The sequence below is a fragment of the Balaenoptera physalus genome (genome assembly GCF_965194825.1).
Source record: "Balaenoptera physalus genome assembly, chromosome: 14".
NCBI lineage: Eukaryota > Metazoa > Chordata > Mammalia > Artiodactyla > Balaenopteridae > Balaenoptera > Balaenoptera physalus.
This window is the reverse complement of record NC_138893.1, coordinates 52983134-53003589: the sequence shown is the minus strand read 5'-3', so window position 1 is coordinate 53003589 and position 20456 is coordinate 52983134. Positions and strand designations below refer to the sequence as shown.

At 50.7% G+C, this 20456-nt stretch overlaps 1 protein-coding gene across 5 annotated transcripts in view; it reads right to left on the bottom strand.

The window, feature by feature from the left end:
• The window catches only part of CRTAC1 (cartilage acidic protein 1), a 146507-nt gene extending 127048 nt beyond the window's left edge, over positions 1-19459 (bottom strand). Inside the window, exons 1-2 of one of the 5 annotated variants that reach the window (XM_082424125.1) lie at positions 19231-19459; positions 1755-1954 (exon numbers count right to left, since the gene is read on the bottom strand). In XM_082424125.1, coding sequence (XP_082280251.1) covers positions 1755-1954; positions 19231-19254 — 224 coding nt within the window. In that variant the 5' untranslated portion in view covers positions 19255-19459. The remainder of the gene's footprint in view (positions 1-1754; positions 1955-19230) is intronic. The other 4 variants (XM_082424123.1, XM_082424124.1, XM_082424126.1 and 1 more) reach the window with 4 other exon arrangements.
• Positions 19460-20456: the final 997 nt, after the last annotated feature.

Genomic DNA, 20456 nt, shown 5'->3' with positions numbered 1-20456 from the left:
TGACTGGACAGTCACAGAACTGAACACAGACAAGCTGCTTGGCTCCGACCCCGCACAGGTCACCCCCGGCAGTAAGGGTCATTATAACCATTCCTGTTTCCCCCTTTTCTATCACACTCTGCTCTTTAGTTTTCCTTCTGAAGTCCCAGAACAGTGCTGTCTAATTTAAATGTGGCTATATAATTATTAAAATGAAATAAAATTAAAAATTCAGTTCCTTGGTCACAGTAGCCACATTTCAAGTGCTCAATAGCCACACGTGGCTAGTGGACACCATATTGGACAGAACCAACATAGAACTTCTACATCATCATAGAAAGTTCTATTTGTCAGCACACTAATCTAGACTTCCAGGAGATCTAGAATCTAGGAACTTCTATTCTTCATGGTGTACAAGAAAAGAATAAATGAAAGAAGAAATGCACTTACAAAGTATCTTTTCTATACATCATCAGCACTAATCCTCACCACTGCCCTGTGTGGTAGGCAGGGGTAGATTTCAACATGCCCATTTTACAGATGAGGAAAGTGGGGGCTGTGTAGTTAAGTAACTTGCACAAGGCTCACAACTATTGGATGACACAGGATTAAAACCAGGTTTTCCAATGCCAAAGTCAGTGGTTTCTACTGTTACATGCAACTGCTACAAATAATGTTACTTGCCATTTACTTTGTTCAGTGCTGCCATAAAAGCTCCAGCCTTCTAGAATGAGGTTGACAGGCCCCTGTAGTGTATTTATTGATTGGCTGATTTTTGAAGTGATAACTAAACTTTGTACAATGTAGTTTAGCAGCTCTATAGTTAGGGAGCCACGGGGTTCAAATCCTGACTCATCCACTTACTATTTACTTGATAGAGGGCAAGTCACTCACCATCTCTGAACACTAATTTCCTTTTCTTGTATATTTACTGCATAGTGTTGTCAGGAGGATTAAATAAGACAGTGCGTGGAAAGGCTTAGCACAGTGCCTGGCACATATTAGTGCTCCATAAATAAGGATTATCAATGGTGACTGGCAGAATTTACAATGCACTCACGTGCAACAGCGATTGAAGCTTCATGATAGAGAGGCATATTGCTATCTCCATTTTTGCAGATGATACATCTGAATCTCGGTGCATAAGGGGCTGACTCAAGGTCATGCAACTAGAAAGCTATAGATCTAAGGCATGAAGTCAAGCTATTTGGACTCCAAATCTTTTCTTGATACACAATGTTGCGTCTCAGGAGAGAAGGGACCAGGGGCATCAAGGCATGGTTTAGAGGAAGTTTAACTATCCTTCTTCATCGCCAACCTCCCCCCTTCTCTGAAACAGGCAGTTAATGTTTTCTTAGTCTTGTGTAAAATGCTGTGCAAAGGCAGCTTTGAGCATCCCCTTCTACCATAATTGTCACCCTTAAATCCCTCTTATATAGAGATTCTAGTGTCTCACTGGTAAGGAAGTAACACCTGCATAACTAAGGAGGCTGAAATATGAACAGAGTGCCTTGAAGCAGGGCATTCAAATCTTCTCCCTGGAAAGCCTGTGGATTAAGCACTTTTCTTCCAATCTACCCTCCATCCCAACTCACTGCTACAGCAAAAAGGCAAGGACACAGCTACCAGAAGCCAGCTGAGTCCGGCGAAGACCCAAGTGCATGAGAATGTGTGTTGTTGCAAGGCCCTGGGCTTTTGGAGCTATTTGTTATCTGGCCCTATTACAGCAAAAGCGGACTAATATATCTGTCAAACGCAGGGCGGGAGGCACTTACCCTGCCACGACGATCTCAAAGTCCCCGTCGTGGTCCACATCAGTCACTGCCACTCCATAGTTGAGCTGGGTGGGGTTGCTGTCATAGTCAGGGGGCAGGACTGAGTTGGTGACTGCCGTGAACATGGGTTCAGCCCGCAGGGACCCCTCAGTCAGGGGCAGAAACCACAGCAGCAGCAGGAACAGAAGCATCTGGAACATCTGAAACCAAAAGTTACAAATGTTAGGTGCAGCAGTACCTTTCTTTCCTGTTCCTGGAGGGCTTGGCAACCCCTAGGCTGCCACTTTTCCACAAGACCTGTCCTGACTATGCTCTTTAAAACTGCAACTTGTCCCCATCATGTCAGGTCACCCTTATCCTGCTCTGCCTTTTCTTTTTCTACAGCACCTGTCACTGTATAACATGCTGGATGACTTCCTCATTCATCATGTTTTGTTACTTAGTGTCTGTCTCCCTCAGCCAGAACATAAGCTCCACCAGGGCAAGGATCTCTGTTTTGTTCATGTATGCATACGAAGCCAAGGACAGTTGTCTGGCACAAAAGAGGCACTCCATACATATTTAGGAAGGAAGGAAGGAAGGAAGGAAAGGAAGGAAGGGAGGGAGGGAAGGAAGAAATGGTAGAGTATAAACACACGGGCATCTCCCATCCTCTGGGAGAAGGAAGGAAGGAAGGAAGGAAGGAAGGGAGGGAGGGAGGGAGGAAGCAAGGAAGGAAGGAAGGAAGGAAGGAAGGACGGAGGGAAGAAATAGTAGAGTATAAACACATGGGCATCTCCCATCCTCTGGGAGAAAGGCTGGGAGAATGAAGAAAACAACAGATCTCAGAGAGTCCAGGGGTAGGTGAGACCCCCATGAGGGTCCATGTCTAGAACAATAGTAGAGGCAGTAAAGGATTGTCCTTCTGTGGGACCTACCCCAGAGGCAGCCTGGAGGGAATCTGTGACTTGGAAGGTTCCCCTGCCAAGGTTCCTCCCTAGGGCAGCTGGCCATCGCCTCCAGACCAGGAAGCAGTCAGTTATGCAACGTATTCCAGCAGGATCTGGCGAGCAGCACATCATTCACTTGGAGAAATTAAACCACTGTGTGTGTGTTTTATTATAAATTAATTATGTATAATCCATTGTATAATTCATTATTATATCTCTAACATAACTCAGGGTGTTGCCAAACAGCCTGGAGCTGCGGGAGCTGGTGGCAGGCACGCAGGAGACAGATGAGAGTGGCCAAGGAGGTGGAAGAACTCCATCCTTTCCTGACGTGAGCCAGGGAGACACTGAGAATGCTACAGATGGCACCACCCCAAGCTGCTGCCCGCAGGCTTAGAATCAGAACTCTGACAGTGTTCCAAAGGCTCCCCTGGGACAAGTCCCACAAGGTCTGCACAGGCAGTCCCGCAGGCAAAGCGGTGCCTTCCTGCCTACAGAGGGCAGCACACCTCTTCCTGATGGAACTTCTCCTGCTGGCTTGTCAGTGTGGCTGGCAGCCAAGAGCAAGGCTGAGTGAGGCTGATGTCTTAATGAAGAGAAGACCTGAAGACTGACTCCCCAGATGGAGACAGACATTCCTGCCAGCAAAGGAGCTTGCTCCAGTTCAGGACCCAGAGACCAAAATGAAGGGCCCAGGCACTGTCTATGGAGCCAAACATGATTCAGAAGCCTCCCTAATGCCTCGCTGGGGAGACTGGAGAGAGACACAGGGGCAGGGCTCTAACTGCAGGGCAGAAACTAACCTCAGCGAGCCTTCCTGGGAAGAAAGTTCTTGTAGCATGTTTAGAGGGCACATGCTGGGTGTTGCACTATCAGAATGAGGTCAGTCCCAATTACAGAGATGTCTGAACACAACAGCAACATCTACTGGGCTGTCTAGTCACTAAAGGCAAACACATCACTCCGAGAGTTTGCAACTTGGCAAGAAGTTTGGTTGGATAAAGGAAACTCATAATTGGATTAATGAGCAGCTGGGGTGGGGTGTGGGAATGAGAAGCTAAAGAGTATTTAACAACCAGCATAGCCATGCTGAAATGTAGCGTGGATCTGAAGGTCACAGGACTTTTCAAGGTATGAACTCTACTGTAGGGATGGCAGATGAGTTTCAACTTGACAGTCAAACTGACTGGCAGTGGCTTGAAAGAGTACTGTGATCAGCTTACATTTGCAATGGGCATGAAGGAAAAATTGGTATTGGGCATGCCTTCTAGAAGCTATTAAGTTCCTCCCAGGCACTACTGCACTTGCAATTTGGGTCACTGCCACCGGGGAGGCAGGTCCTATTAGGGTAATATAAGCATCTGGTAGAAATTTTCTAACGAAGGCCACGAGGGGCAAGAACTGTGATCCAGCCTCTTGATTTTTTACCTTTGTTTGAAAGTAGAACTTTTAATTAAAGGAGACATCTGAAAGAAATAGCTACTCTGTGTTATCCATTTCCAGATAAATAACCTAAAGCAAGATTAAACAGAAATAATACACCTGTGGGTTGACCTCTGTTTTGCTTGGTGACCTTGAACAAGTCACAGCCTTGCTGGGTCCCAGCTTTATTCTCCAAAATGAGGGTCTGGGAGTAGATCTCTAAAGGTCCTTTCCGGCTCTAAAATTCTATGATGAATTAAAGGATTTTTTTTAGAAGCAGACCTTCGGCAGTTTTTCTTCCCAGCTTCTTCTATAAACTTCAGACCAACCTGTGTGGTTTTCCTTTCTGAGCATATTAAACATATTTTGAGCAAAACAGCTGTTCAGCAGAGCTCTGTAGCAGTTCCCTTGCAGGGGCCAAGGCCAGACAGGAACCAGCCATCATTAGTGTGGAACTAAATGCACTAGGCACGAGCAGACAAGTGGACGGCCTCCCCCAGGGGGGTGGGCTGAGAGTGGAGCAGGGAGAACAGGTCCTTTATATTTCATTCTTCTGACATGCCAAAGGCTCCCAGGGCTGCTCAGCACCAGTTGAAAGTTAGAGGGTCAGCCGAGGGCCTGCTGGGAAACAGTTGTGGTGGGACACTTAGGAAAAGGCCTGGTAAATATCCACCCTCTAGCTCGGGGCTCAGATGAAGGAAATCGCTGAAATGCCCCTCTACACTCTGGCTACTCAGTGGTCCCCAGACCAACAGCATCAGCATTAGCAAGGAGTTTGTTAGAAATGCAGAATCTTGGGCCCTACCCCAGACCTAATAAATCAGAATGTGCATTTTAACACGATTTCAGGTGATCTGAACGCACGTTAAAATTTGAGAAACATTGCTCGACCTTAGCTGTACGTTGGAATCACTTGGGGAGCTTTAAAAAATACTGTTGTCTGAAAATGATTTCTTGGATATGACACCAAAAGTACAGGCAACAGAAGAAAAAATAGATTAAATGGACTGCATCAAAATTTAAAACTTTTGGGCATCACAGGACACTATCAATAGAGTGAAAAGGCAACCCATGTAATGGGAGAAAATATTTGCAAATCATATATCTGATAAGGGATTAATATCCAGAATATATAAAGAAGTTCTACAACTCAAAAACAACAACAAAACAATCCAATTCAAAATGGGTAAAGGACTTGAATAAACGTTTCTCCAAAGAAGATATACAATTGGTCAATAAGTATATGAAAAGATGCTCAACATCACTAATCATTAGGGAAATGCAAATCAAACCCACAGTGAGATAATACTTCACACTCATTAGAACGGCTATAATCAAAAAACCAGGAAATAACAATTGTTGGTGAGGATGTGGAGAAATTGGGACCCTTATGCATTGCTGATGGGACTATAAAATGGTGCAGCTGCTGTGGAAAACTGCTGTGCAGCAGTTCCTCAAAAAATCCAAAAAACAATTACCGTGTGATGCAGCAATTCCATTTCTGGGTATAGACCCAAAAGAATTGAAAGAGGGGACTGGAACAGATATCTGTATACCCGAGTTCGTAATTGCATTATTCACAGTGGCCACGAGCAACCCAAGTGTCCATCAATCCATATGTCCAAAGTGTGGCATGTACATACAATGGAATATGATATGCCTTAAAAAGGAAGGAAATTCTGACACATGCTACAACATGGATGAACCTAGAAGACATGATGCTAAGTGAAATAAGCCAGTCATAAAAGACAAACACTGTATGATTCCACTTATACGAGGTACCTGGAGTAGTCAAATTCATAGAGGCAGAAAGAAGAGTGGTGGTTACCAGGGGCTGGGGGGACAGGGGAATGGGGAGTTAGTGTTTAATGGTTATGGAGTTTCAGTTTGGGAAGATGAAAAGTTCTGGAGATGGATGGTGGTGATGTTTGCACGACAATGTGAATGCATTTAGTATCACTGAACTATACACTTATGAATGGTCAAAATGGTAAGTTTTATGTTATGTATATTATACCGTAATAAAAAAATACTCATGCCTGGTCTCATCCCAAGATGTTCTCACTCACTTGGCATAGGATGCAGCAGGGGCATCAGAATTTTAAAAGCTTCCTACGTGATTCTAATATGTTGCAAAATTTGAGAATTTATACCAGTGCTCCAGTGCTTCTCAAACTTTAATATGTACATGAATCACCTGGTGGTCTTGTTAAAATGCAGATTCTGATTCAGCTGGTCTGCAGGAGAGCCCAAGATTATATATTCTGAACAAGCTCCCATGTGATTCTGACCATCCTGGTTCATAAACTACATGTTGAATAGCCAGAGTTAAGAAACCATACTATATACTACAGTGATTAGTTCAAGAAACTTCTCCTCTGCCTCTAGATCTAAGGGTCTGAAACCAATCCTCAGGGCTGCGGGCTCGGTTGATCATTAGATACTCAAAGTATTAGCTATCTTCAGCTCAGTCAAATTACCACAATTGATAGGGACTGACAAAGAGGGATTCTGACTCTAATTTTTGCAAAGAATTGAGAAGAAGGGAAGGGGTGGAACTGGAAGGGGGTCGGGTCTAGTAGACAAAAGATAGCTACCATTAATGGCCAGAGCCTAGAGAAGACGGGGCATGGGCAGGAATTTGCAAGCCAAGATAGAGATGCATGCCAATGTGTTCCCCCAAACCATCGTGGTGCCGAGTACTAGGAGGCACTCAATTAACATTTGTTAAATGGATGAAGGAATATGTCCAAATGATAATGTGAATCAGCAGAAATTGCTTGCAACTTGTCATACAGTTATCTTAAAACTGTTCTTTCCCGAAAGCAATGCTTCTTAAACTGTAATGTGCTTACCAATCACCTGAGGGTCTTGGTAAAATGCAGATTCTGATTTGGTAGGTCTGGGGTGGGGCCTGAGATTCTGCATCCTAACAAGCTTTCAGGGGATGCCGAGGCTGCTGGTCCGCAGACTTCACTTGTAGTAGCAAGGCTCTAGGCCAATGATGCTAAACCCTAGCTGTCCAATCGAATCACCTGGGGAGTTTTTAGAGCTATGCTGCTGCCCAGATCCTTCACCCCAGTTTCTGATTTAACTGGTCTGGGGTGGGGTTCGGGTGTATTTTTAGAAGCTCCTCTGATGATGTTAATGGGCAGCCTGGGCTGAGAACCACTGCCCCAGACTCACAGTCCCCAGTTGGGAGTGTAAGCTACAATCTGATTTGAAGTGAAAAATGTTTCTGCTACCAGAATTCATCACCAGCTTGTTGAGGTCTATCAAGAAAATCAATTTAGCCAGAGAGTATCATAGGAAGAGGCGGGATATGGAGCTTGGGGAAGAAAGCAGAGCAGGATGGTACTGCCTGAAGCAGAAGGACAGCAGGTGCTGGAGTGACCTCACATTTTACACAGTTGCCTCAGAAACCTCCTGTCACACCACTGTGAACATCTCAATCTTTGGAGAGAACGTGCAGGAAAGCTAAAAATAGAATTTTAAAAAGTACGTTGAACTGAACTTTTTTGTTTTCTTGAATGCTGTGTAACAAGCACCTACTAGCTATCTACAGGTAGGAGTGGCGTTAAGTAGTAAGTAAGTAGTGTAAGTGCAATGGGAAGACATCTGGGGCAGTGCAGCCCGGGGGAGGCGAGGATAAATATCAGTGGCAGAGCTTGGCCAGAGGGTGCAGAACCGGAACACCTGGGCTGCTCCTGCAGGGGAAGGGAGAGGAGGGGGCAAACAGGGGTCTTAACAAGGGCGAGAGGTGGTCGGGCTTGTGTTTCAGGCAGTGGGAAGAATTGCTTTGTAATAATTTCTTAAAAGTATTCTACAAGCTAATGCCTTGAACAATCCTCAGTGGGATCGAGAGAAAGATAAATAAATAAATAAACCAAAGCCCAGAGTCGGGGACCTGGATTTGGACCTCAACTCCACCAGAAACTAGCAGGTGACCTTGAGCATGTTTCTTAATGTTTCTGATCTCCAGTGTCCTCGTCGGTAACCTGGGAATCCTATGACATGCCAAGGTTTCCAGGGTTAAGTGAGCTAGTGAACTCCTCTCGGGGGCCAGGCTCGCTGCTTATTTCCTTTCCTTTCACACAGATAGCTGTAAGCCTAGACAGTCTTTAGACATTGGCTGTGGGTCACATGCAGCCAAACTCAGTTTTCTGCGGCCTCGGGACTTTCCTGAATTGGGTCTGAAAACTGGTAACCAAGCAACCTAGATCTCTGATGTAGGGTCAGGCAGCTGCGGCTTCCAGGGCAATTTTTAGGGCAAGCAGTTCTTTAGCAATTATCACAAGAGCCAAGGGCACCGCCCTGAGCTCTCACAAAAGCGAGAGCCCTGAATGCTTCAGATGTTGGGAACCAGCAGGGAGCACAGACCCCTTCCAGAAGCTGTAGGAGGGCAGAGGCTTGAGGAAAAGAGGCAGCCGCAGAAGCATTCCGCCCTGCATGGGCTAGGCCACTGGATCTACACAGAGGAGCGCCTGGGACTAAGGCATCGTTGGAGGAGAGCTAGGGGAGCTTACTGACCCACAGTGACACTTCCTGTGGACCCCCAATGAGCCTGGGGCTGTGCTCGGTGCTGGGGTCACAGGGAGAAAGCTAGTCAACATTTGCAGTACAAGGTGAGGGGTGTTGTGGAGGAGGGGCACGAAGGTATCTAAACTAGCCAGGTGGAGGGGGAAAAGAAGAATGTTTTGTGGAGGTAGGATGGTGTAGCTGAGCGGTAAAGGACGCTAAGAAGTTAGCTGGATAAGGAGAGCGAGGAGGAGAAGAGAAGACAGCAGACTCCTCAAAGGTCTGGCGAACCAGATGCCATCCCAGCCTGCCCTCCTAGCACTGCCTATTTAAAGGTCCCACACTGGGTCATGAGTTAGAGGGAGCGCTCATTTTTCCCTCCTCAGGTTTCCATCCGGAGGACCTTCCATTGGACGAGAGCGCTGGTTCTCAACCAGGGGTGATTTGCATCCCTTGCCCTCAACAGCTGGCAATGTCTGGAGGCATTTTTGGTTGTCCCACCAGGGAAGGGGGGTGCTACTGGCATCTAGTGGGTAGAGGCCACGGATACTGCCTAACATCCTACAATGCAGGTGACAGCCCTCTACAACAAAGAATTATCCAGCCCAAAATGTCAGTAGTGCTGAGACTGAGAACCCCTGGACTAGTGCATCATTCCTGGCTCTCCTCCTTGCCCCACTCCCTCCTCCCAAGGGCCAGAGCAGGGACTCATCAGATGGGTCAGTGTGGAAAAACTGGGCACGGAGAGCCTTTTCTGGACCTGCCTCCCTGCAGAGGTCACTCTCTGCCACGTGCTGAGCTTGGCCAGGCAGGCTCAGGCCTGCCCCCACCCACAGGGAGGGCTGCAGTGGGGATGCAGGTACATCAGCAAGCTCCATGAATCCCACTTTGAAGCCTGGCCTTCCAAACAGCTGTATCTGTAATGATGGTAGCATTTTAATCTCCATCGGTCTGAGCCCTGCCTCTCTCTTCCCCTCCCCTGTCCCTCCCCACCTTTCTTTCCCTTCATTGGTCCTGAATCTGAACAGGGAAGTGGGATGCTGTTCACTGGACCCTTTCAAACCCCAGCACTCAAACTGGAGATCTGGCGTCATATTTGGTTCTTGCTTCTTCCTTATTCTTCACAACTGCTGGATCACCGAGTCAATCCACTTCATGAATCTCTCTCGAAGCTGCCCACTCTTTCTATCCCCACTAATGGGGATTTGCCCCCTTTATCCTTCAACTGAACAGCAGTAATACTTGTTAACTGCTCCCCCTTTCTTCTCATCTCGCCCTACTTCCACATCAGAGCTCCCTTTCTAAATCTCGGAGCTGATCACGTCACTCTTCAACCTAATTCATGGGACCCTGTACACAAGGCAAACGGAGATTTGTTTTTAATTGCAATTTCATATAACAAGTACTATATGAGGAATGGGTAGTAATAACAACACTTACCTACCACCGACTATGTGCCAGGCACTACTCCAACCCTTTACATGGATGATCTCATTTAATCCTCATAGTAACCTTGTGAGGTAGGTACCACTTTTGTCCCCATTTTACAGATGAGGAAATGAAGGCACAGAGAGGTTAAGTAACTTGCTCAAGGTCACACAACTAGTACGTGGTAGAGCCAGGATTCGTGTCTAAGCCATTTGGCTCCAGAAATGGTGTCCTTGGACACTACGCTAAACAGTGTCTTTCACTACACCAGACTTGTCTTAAAGGAAGTAAGATGGGAGCACAATGGAAGGAGCAAGCATCTCTGCCTGGGGGTGCTGGGGAAGGCCTAAGAGGCGGTGATGAACTGGCCAGGGGACAAGGTGGAGAACGCATTCCAGGCTGAGGAGCCAACACAGGCATGGTGGCTGAGCAGGGTCATGCAGCCCCAGGAGGCTCGGAGTGGCTGGGACAGGACGGATGGTGGGACGGGGTGTGGCTAGGAGGTTAGAAGAGGCTGTGGAGGCCTGGTGCACAACACAAGCCAGGAGGGTGAGGGATGACTTGGCTGGAGGGACGTGATGGAGAGAACACTGCAGCAGCGGGGTGTGGAGGAGGCTGTGGGAGCGTGGGCCGGGAAACAGAGAGGCCAGCTAGGAAGCAAATACTGTGGCCCAAATGGAGAGAAAGCTGGGGGCTGCCATTCAGTCATTCACTCAGTCATTCATTCGCTAGTCTTATGCACTTCTGCCAGGCACTGTCTGGGCATTGGGAAAACAGCTGAGAACAAAATGAAGTCTTTGCCCCCATGGAGCATACATTCTAACGTCTCAGTCATCGGCGTTTCTCCACCCCGTCCCCCGTCCCCGTCTTCTGCATTGCCAGCCTGGAAGACGAACACCAGACCTTCTGTACCTCCCCAACCCCCCGGGGCCACCATGTCCTAGGCATCTTCCCCAGCACCGTGAAAATATAAGGCTTCTTCTTCCTTCCCTCTAACTGGAGAGAACTCCAGAGGCTGCCTGCGGCTGCACTTATAGAAAAGAGACTTGGTCCTGCTCCAGAACAAGGCAGATGAAAACGCAGGGGACCCAGGCTGGGAGATGCCACAGAGACCAGCAGGCTAATGAAATGGTGTTTCTGAAAGTGAGAGGACAAATGGAGTCTCCCAGCCTCACGCACAAGGCAGCGCAGGTCCTTAATGAGTATTATTAACTGCTCAGACTTCCGGGTCTGTAAAATGGGAAATGAAATGAGATAATGCATGCCTAGGGTCCTGGCAAAGTCCATGCGTGGTAGGTAATGGCGACGACAGTGATGCTATTACTACCGCATAAATGTTTTTCGGATGAACGAGTGCCTCTCAGGAGATGCAGTCCAGGCCCACCAGGTGCTCCCTGTCCAGAAATAGCTGCCAAATGTCGAATGGAACTCACGGGACCGTCAGACATTGAGGCATGGGCTGGCTTCTGTTACTAATTTGTCTAGGGACCCTGGTGGAGTTCTTTGACATTTTAAACACTGCTTTCCAAATGCAAAACCCCTCAGTTTATAGTCATATACACAACCATTTTTCAAGCACTTTGCAGATGCTAAGGGCCAGGTTAGAAATGATGTCTGAGGCATGGCTTCTGACCTCAAGGAGCTGACAGCCCACTAGCGGGGAGACATGATACAGGGGTAGGCATTCAGAGTAGCAACAGGTACAAAGTGCAGACGTAGCCCGTAGGAGGGAGGGATTAAGTATCGAGGAGTGCAGGGGGTGGGAAGGGCAGGCAGGAAAGGCCCCCTGGAGACAGGGAATCTGGATTCCAATGGGAGCTACATTCCAGGTGGATTTGACTCAGTTCGGTGCAGGTGGCAATGCCTTTGGAATGTAGTGTCTGGGGTGTGCAGTGGAGGGTGCAGGAGAAGGCGGAGACAGTCTTGCGTGGAGGCAGCAGTTGGGGCCTGTAGAGCCTGCCTGGCGCATCTGGGAAGGAGCCTGGAGTTACCCGGTGCGGGAGGTTTGAAGTCGGGTAGAGATCCGATTAGATCTGGGGCAGCAGTGTGCAGGACGGCTAGACTGGCTGGTTTCCAAAAAGTGAGTGAGAGTATCACAGAGGGGACTTGGACGTCCTGGAGCTGGGGGTAGTTGACAGTGTGGTAATGGATGACCTCCAAAGTTCTTTTCCGAGCCTAAGTGTCTATGGGTCAGGTTTTTGTCCTAAATCATTTAAAATGCATTAGTGGACCTTGCTATTTAAAAGCATCCTCCTGGGAATCTTTCCGTGAAGCAATGATTCACTCCCCAGTCTGTCTTTGGTGGAAATCCAAATGATCATCTCTTCTATCAGCTTACAGCTACCAAGATAGACCTGCGCCGAGCTTCCTCGTAGCAGCCTGGTGGAGGATGGGGGGAGTGAGCATCCGGAAGAAGTGAAGAGGAGGAGAAACTCAGCCCTGCTCCAGGCTTAGAGCTGGTACCACCTCACGAGCAGACCCTGTGTGGGCTCCTCAGACCCTGCTTGATCAGTGGGACCTTTGGAGGTTTACAGAGCCCTGGGGCCAAGCGCCAGTTCTGGGAAGAAGGAGCCAGAAGGAAAGCTGACCTTATGGACCCAGGGCTGTCTGGAGATCCACTTTAATACCAAGGGCCACATCTGCCCCAGACTGGCCGCTTACATTCACACATTCATTTGTTCACCCACCGAGCACCTGTGGAGCCCCATATGCCAAGCACTGTGCAAGGCACTGGGTTTACAGCTGAGAACAAAAGACACATGTCTCCACCCCCGCTGCTTGCAAGGCAGCATTTCTCCTTCTTGGGAACTCTTCTTTCCCCACCTGCAAAAGGCTCTTTGGATATACATAGCTTCTTGGATGACTGGTGCATGATTGCGATTCCAAGAAAGAGTCTGTTCTTAGAGACTAGGGCGAAAGGGAACATGACATCACTAAGGCAAGGCGACAGAAAGGGCCCGTGTGCTCACCAACTCTGATCACAGGGACTGACCTCCAGAGGCTGGGCTGCCCTGGACACGCAAGATGCTCACCACCTTCACGACAGGAACCGGGTGAGATTTATGAGTGAGCTTGCCCTCCCAATTTGGGCAGGGAGGGGTGGAGCCTTGGTCCTCTAAGGACAGCCTCTAGGACCTTTCCACCTCCAATCCTGAGGGCAAGGGCAGGGCGGGGCCTTCTGTGAGGAAACACCAGCCGAGGCTGCTCCCATGACCCCTGCAAGGCTCCTCTGCCTGTCCAGGTGGGGAACAGGGGCTCCCCGGCATGCTGTTGGTCCCAAAGGAGGGCAGGGACAAAGGAAATCCGGAGGAGGGGGTGACTCTCAAGGTAGGTGGAGCGGCTGTTAGGGAGGGTAGAAGTCCCCACGGTCCCTTCCTCAGTCAGCAGGACCCCTTAGCTCCACAGTGATTCCCGTGACCTTGTCACTGTACTTGTTGGGTGCAAACAAAGATAAGAAACTGGAAACCACAGGAAGGGTCATTTTACACTCTCGGCACACACGATTCCTTTGTGGCTAATTAAAGTATTATGTCAAAATGTCCCTTGGAAGAGATCTTTAAGAATATGTCTGTTAAGTAAACAAGGTTTTACTAATTAACGACACGCCTGCCCACCTCTCCTTCAAGTTCCTTGCAGAACTTCCCTGGGCCAAGAGGGCTGAGCAGGAAAGGGTGGAGAAGTCGTGGAGGGAGTGGGGACAAATCCAGCCGCTTGTCAGTTGGGGAGCTATCAGTTTCTCCGCCGGATGTTGATCAGATTTCCTGGGCTGGAACCAACTCACAGGGCCCGGGTACTGGAATTTTTCCAAGAAGCAAACGCTTTGCTTCTTACGAAGTCAACATGATTTCTTTCAAGGAAAATTTTTATCCTTTCTTTTTTTTAAGTGTCTAGGGTTTTTGAAGGGCAAATCTTTGGACTTTTCTCTAAAGACAATGATTATGATATAATTATCATTCACTAAGACCCCCCCCGACCCCACACGCACTCATAGAGAGGCCTGGGGGTAGGGGAATGATGTGCCCAAACTTGTACCGTGAGTCAGTGGCACAGCCAGAAATAGAACTTTCCAAACTCCCAAATTCCTAATCATAGCAATATTAATAATAGTCTCTTTATAATTTTCTAAGTGTTTTCACAGCTCACATTGAATCTTCACAACAACTTTGCAGAGAGTCTGGGTAGGTCATTCTAAGGAGACAGCAGATCTGAGGTCCAGACCAGTTTTGCCACTTGTTTGCTGTGTGACCCTGGCTGGTCTCTTCACCTCTCTGGATCTCAGGGTTCTCAGCTATGAAGTGGGAGCATTGGGTGAAAATACTTCTAAAATCCCTCCCACCTCTAACATGCTGTGATTCCATGATGCGATGCTCTGGTCCAGGGTTTCTCCACCTTGGCACTAGTGACTTCTTGGGCCAGACAGTTCTTTGTTGGGGGTTGTCCTGTGCATTGTAGGATGGTTAATGTCATCCCTGGCCTCTACCCACTAGATGCCAAAAGCACTCCCTGCCCCAGTTGTCGCAATCAAAAATGTCTACACACATTGTCAAATGGGCAAAGTAATCCCTCTGTTCACTGCCCAAGGACTTCAATAAGGTCAAGATCATGTGGTTCAGTGGAGAAAGGTCTTCCTGCCCCTGCCTCTTCCCCAACCCCTTCACACCTTTCCACACACTTTTCAAACACAACTTCCTAGTTCTTTGCTACCTCTTATTTCTTAAATGCCCTCCGTGGTCCAGCGTGTTTGGTGTGATAATGAACCAACTGATTTCATACTTTCTCTTAAGGAGAGTTCACAGGTTTATGTCCCCTAAGCAACCAGCCAGGCTCCCCAGAAATCCCTCGCAGAACCCTGGATGGCCTGGAAGCCTGTATCTGCAGCCTGCAGGAGGCTCGGTGAGCATGGATTTGTCAGTACTCTTAAATCACTGGGCTCTGAGGAAGCCTTCTCCCAGCACAAAGATCCTTCCTTAGGAATCAATAGCTCAAGGCCTTCTATCACACTCAGAATTATCCTGGGACCTGTAAAATTTCTTTTCCCCAGGCATGGCAGAACCCCAAAATGAAAACCCCAACGTGGGGGAGGGAAGAGGGCAAGGAGGGAGCCCTGCCAAGGAGGCCTTGTCCGCAGCCCAGATGTTGCTGTGAGCAGAGGCTGATGTGCGAACCTGGACACTCGGTCTCATTCGCCGGGAAAAGGAAGACCCAGTGTGGTTCCCAGGGGTCCCGCAATAATATCCTCTCCCAGCTGAATACCTCTTTACATCTCACCAAGGGCAGAGGCATGTTAAAGACTATCTTCCTTGATTTTCCCTATCCTACACTCATCACAGGTTGCCAGCCTCATCATTTTGCAGAGGAGGAAACTGAGGCATGCAGAGGTTAAGCGGTTTGTCCAAGGTGCCTGAGCAGGAAGTGAGGAGCCAGATTCTAAGTCTGCATCATTTCTACTACTGAGCTGCCTTCCCAGCGAGAGTAAGATCAAGGGTCAACCATCTAGAGGGGTTCATGAAAGAGGCGACTTCTTGTTTTCTCAGTGTCTAACGCCACTCCCCCATTCAAACAAAAATACAGAGGTACTGTGCTATAGCTGTATTTTATGTAAGTATATTCCTCTGGTCTTATCCAGAGCCAAACCATGCCTTGGGAATGCTGGCACAACTCTTCAGCTAGAGCTGGAAGCAGGCGCAGATCCCAAGCACAGCCTCTCAGAAACCCTGCTTTCAAGGAGGGGGCTGTGGCTCTCTGGTGGTCCACATTATCCTACCACTCCCCTCCTCTACCTGAAGAAAAAGACCCAACTTGTCTGTGAGCCTGAAGGAGATGAGGAAACTCAAGCACCTTCCCTGGCAACAAGCATCCCTCGGGTGAGCCTTAGGGACAGAAGAGGATCCGCCTCTTGGAATTTTGGCTCCGCAGCACTGGTCCCTCCTGAAGGTTTCTGGCAAGTCTGCAGAGGCTCTGGGGGGGCTCTATGCAGAGTGCAAAGGAGCAGGTTGGGGAGAGGACACAGAGGGGGCAGCCCACAGGCCACTCAGCAAACCTCCTTCCCAGGGCCTGGCTCAGATGTCAACAGCCAGCCTCACAGAACAGAAAAAGGGCAATGGAAATGGTAGTATCTTCCAGGTCACCCAAGAAGCCCTAATATGAGGATTTTGCAAAAATAGAACATTCTAGAACTCTGACCTTGAGCTGGGAGCAGCAAGGATGGGGAAATGGGCAAATACTGATTGGAAACTCTCCACTTCACCCAGGATCTGAGTACTGGAGGCCCCATAGGCAGTGGTGTGACAACAGGTCAGAGAGACCTCACTCTAGCATGCCTGAGCAGAAGGAAGGAAGAGCTCCAGGCTTGGGTTCGAAGACCACCGCGAGGGGCTGGGCATTTCTGATTCCTACGGACAGAAACCAGGAGTCGCACTGCTTTTGCCTACAAGACCACTTGCAGTAACAAGACAAGATAACGGAGGAGGGGGAAAGAATAATTAGGAATTTCTGTTACCTGTATATGTACATTATGAGAGCTTTATCTGCTCCTCACCTCCTCAGTCTGAATAACAGATTCAAAGGAAATTTCTCCCAGTTTACTAGATTTATTAATTTACCGATGTCTGATCAGTCAGCAATTATGAACACCTACTGTGCAGAGAACACACATCCATCTCCATAGTAAAGAGGAAGCAGGTCATGGGAGCGGAAAGAGCTCTAAGTAGAGGACTGGAAATCCTAGGACCCAGTCCTATCTCTTCCACCAAATAGCCATGTGACCTTGGGCAAGATACTTGCCTTAACTGGGTTTCAGTTTTCTCATCTGTAAATTAAGTGTGCATGTCGGACGGCGTTGGAGTAGGTGCTCTTCAAGGTTCCTTTCTTCTAGCTCTAATATTCTTGGGCTCTATGAGTCCTAAACAAGTTCAAAGAACACACCAGCACCCAGCACAAAGGATGATCTCAGAGAGCAGGTGGGGCTAGGTACCAGCTCTATTTCCTTGGAATGCTGTACATGTATCTGTCTCATTGCACCTGAGACCACAGACCACCTGAAGTCCAGGAAGTACGTGGTAGAAGGGTTCCAATCATGAAGGTGACGGTTAAAGGCTATAGCCTGAACCTGCGTAAAGCATTAAGTTACTATGACCAATGAAGGTCAAGAAGTGAAAAGTCAGTGGTCCTGAGCTGGGTGCCTTTGGCGCCCCCTACTGGGCACCAAAGAGCCTGCTGGGCAGCTTCCATTGCCTCAGCAGGCAGCAAGTAAGATTGAGAACAGGACTGTCACAGCTGTTTAATAGGACTACCTTCCTGGTCTGTAGTCCGCTCTCTATAAGAGTATGTTTCACTCCCCAGAATTACACAGACCAATGGTCCACACATTCAGAGGGCACTACGGTGCTGCTATAGGACTTCTTAACCAAACATCAAGGTGCAGAGTAATAAACATCAGGGTTCAGAACACCAGGTGCAGCCCAGATGGAGAGGAGAGAAGAAAGCAACAAGCAGGTATTTCGTTGTACAAATCCCCAGTGGAGAGACGGTCTTGGGAAATGCAGCAGAAAAATGTTGACTGCAGGTAGAGGATGGAGCTGGGTCTGGGGGTATGAATTGAGAGCCCCACTAAAAGATCTCCAGGCTGACGCAGCTGCCCTAGGAGTTCAAAACACTCATCGATGTTCAGGGATGAGGTACAGGATACAGCCCCAACTGAGCAGCCCACTTTTGACCTTCTCCAGAGACCATTAGTACCAACTGTAAACCAGGATATTCTAACTGTGGTCCACTGTGCCAGCATCAAGACCTTAAACTCCCTTCATTGTCTCTTAAATGGACTTTAGGACCTGCTGCCAGAAACATGTTCTTAATGAAGTCAGACAGAGAGAAAACGCTTCCTCAAGGGCCATCTTGTAAGAGCCGCCATATTCCCACTTTCCATTCTCCATCTCCCCTTCCTCATGGCTGAGAATGAGGTACAGGGTGACTCTGAATTCGCTCTAATTCAGTCTTGGGTAGCTGCAGCCCCAAGTCATCAGGGTCAAAAAATCTCCCACCAACAGCGTTTCTCTTCCCACAAGAGTTCTCCCCTGATTCAAGCAGCACTACAAAGTTGTCCCCTATCCCTGGAACCTTCTTCCCTTCTTTTCCACCTGGCTTCACTTGGGAAGTCCTGCACCCATCCCAGAAGACACCTCAAGTGTGACTCAAGAATATGTCTTGCCTGGAGAGCTGAAACACCTCCTGGGACACACAGAAGCCACACTAGGTGCACACCCTACCACCACCAGCAGCAATATTCATTAGTCATTCCCCGAGGAAGGAAAGTGACCCCCCTCCCCAACCCCAGGAACACTTCCCGGCCACTCTGGGAGGCTCCTATCCAGGCTGGGGTGACTCTGGATTCTTGAGTTGGTTTCTGCAGAAACAGGACTAACCAGGACTCCCAACTACTGTACTGCAAAGAAGCGCGCTGCATTGCTGGGCATGCCCCCAAGCTCGGCCTGCTGCCCCATCAAAGCCTCCATGTGCCCCCACTGGGCTGAGGAGGACCCCTGGTCCCCCTGGAATGCCTGAAGCTGGCTTGCCTGAGATAGGCTGAAAGCAAGCGGACCACACCTCGGTCCAGCAAAGGCAGCCGGCAGCTACGCCGAGCTCTCTGCCACCCAGCGCTGTGCCCGGGAGCTCGGCTTCCCCGGGGAAGAAGCGCTAGCATCCCCCAGGGCTCCTCCCCATCTTGGAAGCCTAGGCACCCGGCCGAGGCCAGTAGCTTCCCCGGCCCGGAGCTGAGCCTGGTTCGCTGGGTGACTCCCCAGTACCCCAGGCACATCCCTCCTCACCTGCTCCGCCCCCTCCCAGCCCCGGTGCCCTCTCCCCAAACAGCTGACCTCCAGGACGCCCCCGACACCTTCTCTGCAGCGATGAGGGCTATCGCCCCCACACCTCCGCTCCCACCTCTCCTCCACCTCCGGCCCCGCACCCGCCTCTCCCCCAGCCCGCGGGAGGCTCTGCGCGCCAGTCGAGTCCTGCGTCTCTTGGCTAGTTGGAAGCCAAGCCGCCGCCGCCTTAGCGGTCTCCGTCTTCCCCGATTCCCGGGCGGCACCCCCGCCACCCCGGCGGGCGGATGGGGGTGCCGCAAAGGGCGGGAGAAACTTTCTCTGCCTGAGTGGGTGGGGGGCACCGGAGCGGGTACTCACGCCGGCGTCTGCGCTCGGAGCCATCCTCGGGCTCTCTCAGCCCCACCGCCTGGGGGCGTCGGAGAGCGGGAGCTCGCTGCCGCCTCTGCCGCCGCCGCCGCCGCCGCCGCCGCCGCCTTCTTCCAGCTCCCAGCCCCGGTCCCGGGCTGGCCTGGAGCCTCCCGCCCCGACGCCCCTCGCTCGCTCGCTTTATACAACTCCACTCGAGCGCGCCCGGGCTTATGTAAAGGCTGGCAGAGACCCGCAGCCAATGGCGCCGCAGCTGGAGCTGAGGGCCCGGGGGTGGGGGCGCCCGCGTGGCCAATCGCGGCCCGGGGAGCCCGAGGAGCCGGGTGGGGGGAGGGGGCGCCTCCCCTCGCTGATTTAGAGCCGGGATTGCGGTGGCAGCCGCCGGCAGCCCGGCCGGCCGGGCGCGACGCGTCGGGCGCTGGGTTGGGCGGCGGCGAGGGCGGGTGCCCCCTGCGCCCCACCGCTGCGTCGCGTAACCTTCAGGAGGCAGCGGGACCTGGCGAGGGGGGCGAGGGCGTCTGGCTGGGCGCTGGGGGCCCGGGGCTGGCGGGAAGCAGGGGTCCCCCGGGAGGAAGCGCCGGGAAGGAAGAGAGGGGGGAGGGGAGGGCGGCGATCCCCAGGGCCCCGCGGCCACCCCTGCGAGCAGGGCCGAGAGTGGCGGCGGGGACAGCGGCGTGCCTTCCCGTTTCCCCAGATAGCGATCTGGCGTCGCCGGGCCGGGCCGGAGCGGCCGCGCGAGCCGCGCTGATGGCGAGATTTCACGCTGCGGAGCTGAGCCGATCTTTATCCGGTCTGGGGACGTGTCCGAGTGCCTCCCGGGGACTGCTCAGTATGGAGAGCGGAGCTTCGCTACGGCCCCAGAGGGCGGGGAGCGGGCGAGCACAGCTTGGAGATGAGACGCGGCGGCGGAGGCGGTCGCGGGCAGCGTCTCTCCCTCCCGCCCGGTCCCCCGCCCGCCCGCCCGCCGGCCCTGCGGGCGGTGCCCCCACCCCTCCTAGCCCCTGCCCAGACAGGGCCGAGGCTGAGCCCGGCGCACCCACTCTGGTCCGGTGCGTCCATCCAGCCTCCCTCACCGCTTTGCTCGCAGGTACTGCTTCCCTCCTCCTCGAACCCCAGCCCCCTGCGGTGGGGGGGACGGTCTCAGCCTCTCAGGACAGGGTGCAGCGGGGGGCTAAGCTTGGGAAGAAAGCCCTTGGTCAGCAGTGCCCAAAGTACCC